The sequence below is a fragment of the Pseudogymnoascus verrucosus genome (assembly GCF_001662655.1).
Source record: "Pseudogymnoascus verrucosus strain UAMH 10579 unplaced genomic scaffold scaffold_19, whole genome shotgun sequence".
Classification (NCBI taxonomy): domain Eukaryota; kingdom Fungi; phylum Ascomycota; class Leotiomycetes; order Thelebolales; family Thelebolaceae; genus Pseudogymnoascus; species Pseudogymnoascus verrucosus.
This window is the reverse complement of record NW_017263670.1, coordinates 210,897-216,206: the sequence shown is the minus strand read 5'-3', so window position 1 is coordinate 216,206 and position 5,310 is coordinate 210,897. Positions and strand designations below refer to the sequence as shown.

The following is a 5,310-nucleotide window of genomic DNA, read 5'->3' as shown; positions in this document are numbered from 1 at the left end:
TCCCCCTCGAAAACGATTTCCCCCTCGAAAACGATTTCCCCACTGGAAAACGGTTTCCCCCCAACCACCCCCAACGAACGCCTCGGTCCCCCCCTTCGAAAACGACATCCCCCCTCGAAAACGATTACCCCCAACCACCCTGACAAAAGAGTTTCCTTTGGCACGGTTTGCACTCTCGCGGTCCTATCAGGATATGCATCGCTGCCGAGTCACATTATCCGTTTCAGGCAAAGTCGATGCCAAATGGGTAGAGGGTTATGACGTCGCCACTGATGTTGAGATTAAAGAACTCATAGTTGAGTGTGGACTTGTGCTTGCATCGCTCCAAGACGAATTTTTGTGTCGGCTACGTCGAGAAGAAACTAAAAAGGTGCGCGACAAGTTAGCGCAGCTCACAGAGTGCGAAGAACACCTGGAAGCATGCGCCGAAAGAATCAATAAAGAGGGGTTGAGTCACGACGATTTGAAACAGTTTACTAGCCAGCCTACCAACCAAACAGATAGAGAGGCTCAAACGGAACAACTTGAAAAATCCGTCAAAGTTATAAAAGTTGGTCTCGGTCACATGCTACTAAAGTCAAGTCAGTCATGAGCCAGCGACGCCTATGACGAATTGATATGGCTGGTCTCCGCAGTCTTTAGCCCTGCTCACGCGCTCCTTCTGAAGTGCAATTTGTCGAAGAAAAAAATGAAGGCTCTCAATTCTGCTCAAAAGGCCAAACTTGTCCAGCATATCAAGAATAAGGAACTCGAGTTGACCTGTCAGGCAATTCGGAATGAAGCCGACAAATTAGGTCTTTACAACCATGGTATGTTGCCACCATACCCTAACCCACACCAACCACCACCCACTCACTCCCCTCTCACCACCTAAGCCACCACTTATCTCCGTCGCCCATCGCAGGTACCAGCTTGGTTATGTATTGGCGCATTACCCGAAAGCTACGGACGGATATGAATACTTGAAAAGGCGTAATAGAAAAAGCTCTCAGCGCGCTCCCATTCCTGCAAGGCTGGCAGGGGGGAACTAAGCTGACGCTGAGTGGCGCCTTTTTATATGCTTCTATCGCGTGTGACGTGCCTATTGGGCGGGCGGCTTACATTCATACACGTCGAACTACCAATACCGAACAAAAGTAAGATACAATAGAGCCAGCCATCCACTTTCAATCACACCGAAACATACGCATGCTGCTGGATTTGCAGATCTACTGTGGCGCCTATTTTCGCCCACACTCTGATACGGCGGGCATTTCTTTGACAGGTCGATCTTGTATACCTAGCCATAGCACAGACGGTGCACTGATAAATGTGCACAGCCTCGTTGAGCGGATCCAAACTCATCGGTGGGCTCGATAGTCAGCTCCGAACTCATCAGCAGGGGGGTCAACATGCGTCCGAGTACATTCATGGCAATGATGTCGGATCATGGGAGAGTGCCAGAGTCGTCATTTGATTATATTATTACAAGTATTGAGTAGCGTACTTTAACGTAGATATTACACCCAACCCATGACTCCCAACTCCCACTTCCATCCAAAAAGCACACCATACATACCATCAATCAGCGACCATCCAAATACCCCTTCAGCTTCTCAAACATCGCCTCCTGGTTCTTCTCCTCCGTCGCATACAGATTCAGCTCCACCCTCTTATTCTTCTCATTCAAAAAATACCCCTCCGCCTCAACCACAGCATCCCTCCCCTCATTTGCCGCCAAAAACACAGGAATATCAGCATAGCTCGTCGTCGTATTGCCAAACGACCTCGCAGCGAGTGGGAACACGATATAGTTAATCGCCAACCGTATCGGCGTCGGCACGTCTTGGTTGGTCATGACATCTGTCTGCACGAAGCCGGGGGCGAGATGGAAGAACTTGAGCTGTGGAAAGTGAGTCTGTAGCGATTTGGTGAAGGTGTCTGTGACCACGGAATCGCGTGCGGCGTGCTTTGCTATCTGTGAGTAGCGGTTCTCGTCTTTGGCGCTCGCGAGCTCGATGTCGTCGAGCTTGAATTCAGTCTGAGTGCTTCCGGGACCCACGATGGCGATGGATGTGTCTTTTAAAGCACCGGAGGTTGCAAGTAGGTAGTTCAGGAGGAAACGGTTCAGGATTTGGACGGCGAAGTGCACCTCGATTCCTTCAGAGGTAGTCTCAAAAAGGCCATTCGGCATGCCACCTTGGGTTTGAATCAGATAATCAACATGGCTACCGGTCTTTGCCTCAATTTCTTTGGCCACAGCCTTGATTTCTGATACAAGGCTCAGGTCTGCGGACAGATAATCGAGCTTCTGCTCAGTGGACTTGGCGACTTTGCGAGCTTCTGAAATAACCGCTTGGAGTCGCTCTTTGTTACGTCCAACGATGAGCACATTTGCACCTGCCTGGGCAAAGCGGATGGCGATGCCTGCTCCGATTCCTTGTGATCCACCAGCGATGACGGCGGATTTGCCAGTAAGGTCAAGATTGGCATTTGCTTTGCGTGCTTGAGTAGACATGATGTGCGGAGTATATTGAGTTGTTACTATATGTGTGGAGTATATTGAGTTGTTACTATGAGCCATGGAATATCTAGAGGGGTTATTTGGCGCTGTTTAAATAGACTGGAGGAGCAATGATGAGCTCGGCGAGAGTTATGGTAGGATGAGATATCGCCATAATAGGTACATTTACATAGTAAATTATATGTAAAGATACTTCAGAAAATGCCAAGAGCGATTACTAAGAATCCTTCAGGATGAACACTTACTAATATCCTATACAATCCTTGGAATCCCCCAAGTCACATCGTGTGCAATTTACAATGAAAAGCTACTTGTGCCCTAAAGAGTTGTCATCCTTCGGGCTTCAGTATCTCGGAGGGCTCTTCGGAAGGCCGACAAGTAGGTCATATATTCATTGATTATTGTATCTACGTGATATTCTATACTATGATGAAGCCTTCTTTCCGATTCCGAAATGATAATGTTCGCCCACTAGAGAATCACTTAGGAATGATAAGATTGTATATAGTATTCGACATGAGGATAACTGTTACATACGACTATAGACTTAATGCAAGGATGCCTCCTTCAGGTCGGTTACGGTCATCACGTGGCGCCCTCGAGACTTAGGGCCGTTGTGTTTAGATCGCGACTGCGAACCTTAGGCACATAGCATAAGGAAACCTTAGGCACATAGGGGGTTAGTTGAGTTAAGGGAGGTTTTAGGTATTTAAGGAACGTTACATAGGGAGTTTCCTCCTTATCTTTTTTATATCCTTTATAGTAGACCTATAGAATTATACTATAACCTATCTAACTTACACTCCTATATACTATTATTTATAAGCTAGTACCCTACGTCCTTCTAGCTATATTCTAAAATAATAGAATATATAGAGGTTTTATTATATAGTTTACTTATTAGAGGAGGTAGGGGATTAGATATAAAGGCTTTTATAAAACATATTATTGTATTTTATATATAAGTTGCCTATATAGATAAGTTACCTACTAAAACACTAAAACACTAAAACACTAAAATGTATTAACTAGACTACTATTAATAATGCTATAACTAACATAAGCTAAATCCTATAACTTAGAGGATAGATTACTTCTAGTTATTTAAGTACTAAATAAACATTAATTTAAAAGTATTTAAGCTACTACATTATTATATAACATACTATAAAGGACCCTTAATAATAGAATAAATAGAATGACTTCTTAACATAACTTTACCTCTAACTTATAGAAGTTAACCCTATATAAAGAGTTAGCTCTTATTTAGTATATCCTTAACTTAAATTTATATAGATTTCTACTCTAGCTATAAGCTATATAAGAAATAGTAGACTTACTACTCTCTAAATAAGATAAGAGCTCTATTAAGATAAACTAGACTACTACCTTTATTAAGTGTTATATAGAAATTAAAGTAAAATTTAGTTAGAAGTATAATTATAAGTAAGTAAAATATAAAGATCTAAAGATAATTAAAGGGTAGTTCTTCCTTATATAAAACATAGTTATAACTTATAGCTATAATGCTAGGTCTTAAACTATAAGACTTATAGAGGTTTTATTATATTAGTTTACTTAATAGAGGAGGTAGGGGATTAGATATAAAAGGCTTTTGTAAAATACATTATAGTATATAACAAATACTATATTAAGTTAAGTATAAAGCTTCTATCTAAGGAATAACTATCTACTTATATAGTAGTGTTATACTAAAGGGAATAGTTAGAATAGTAGACTCTCTAACTATTCTTACTATTCCTACTAATCTAAATTACATATATATCCTATAAGAGGTGCTATACTTATTATAGGTACTAATTCTTATAGGTGCTTTCTTAAGGAGGCACCTTGCTCTATATAAGTGCCTTTCCTAATAGGCACCTCTCTTTTAGTAGGTACCTTCTATAAAAGGTACCTTTTCCTAAAGGTAACGTATTTCCCGGGCGAGCTGGTCACCCGGGCGAGCTGGTCACCAAAACACTAAAATTGACTATTACTGCCTACTACTACACCACCACCCTACATAATAACCCTTATTCGATCGTAATTAATTCCTAGCGCCTCTCGCACGTACGGGTATTATGTCCTATTTTCTCACATCGGCCACAGCGCTTCTGTCGGCCCTTAGAGCCCACCTGCCGACTACTCTCACTTGCTACCTCCGTACGGACTTGAGCATCAACTTCGGCACTTTGAAGGATATCCTCTGCATCTCGTACGGAGAGGCTTCCCCCTTGCATTATACGCCTCTTACGCTTCCTTTCCCTCCTCTTTTTCTGTTCATTTACTGCTTGTAGAGCCTTAACTTCTGCCTTAAGTAGAATAGCAGAATGCATCATCATTTCTGCCCCTTTAACAAGGCAGCTAACAGCATCATTAATTGAGGTAGGAGAGCTGTTCTGATGTCGTACGATGCGGTTCTTAATGTGCTCTGTTTGAAAGTTAAGCTCCCTTATAGTTTGAGGAGTCTTTGAAGTCCAATTGCTACTCTCAACTATAGGAGGAGTTGGAGTCCTTAAGCGTAGATTCAAGTGAGAGAGGACACTCTGTGGCTCGTACGGAACTAGTCCTGCAGCTCGGAATCCGCTCTTAATGTTCTGCTCTGTAAATGTAGCTTTAAATGCTTCTTTAAATGCAGAGAGAAACTCAAGCTTTGTAATGTGGTTTAGCCGGTTCCGTACAAAGGTTTCAATCTGCTTTCCGTACGAAAGCTTTAGCGGAGCAAAGCAGCTAACATCAAGAGGCTGAAGAATGTGCGAGGAGTGTGGTGGCATACAGAGGGTAATTATCTTCTGTTCTGTGCA

The 5,310-nt window shown here is 42.6% G+C and overlaps 2 protein-coding genes across 2 annotated transcripts; one reads left to right on the top strand and one right to left on the bottom strand.

Annotated features, from left to right (window-relative positions):
* Nucleotides 1–688: 688 nt before the first annotated feature.
* VE01_04841 (uncharacterized protein) lies at nucleotides 689–1,456 on the top strand (the record flags this gene model as incomplete). Its single annotated transcript, XM_018274309.1, has 2 exons — nucleotides 689–809; nucleotides 1,320–1,456. The coding sequence occupies 2 exons, from the start codon at nucleotides 689–691 to the stop codon at nucleotides 1,454–1,456; spliced, it is 258 nt and encodes an 85-aa protein (XP_018130842.1).
* A 60-nt stretch (nucleotides 1,457–1,516) lies between these two features.
* Nucleotides 1,517–2,619, bottom strand: VE01_04840 (uncharacterized protein). Its single transcript, XM_018274308.2, has one exon. It carries the CDS (start codon nucleotides 2,561–2,563, stop codon nucleotides 1,565–1,567), a length of 999 nt encoding a protein of 332 aa, XP_018130843.2. The 5' UTR covers nucleotides 2,564–2,619; the 3' UTR covers nucleotides 1,517–1,564.
* Nucleotides 2,620–5,310: the final 2,691 nt, after the last annotated feature.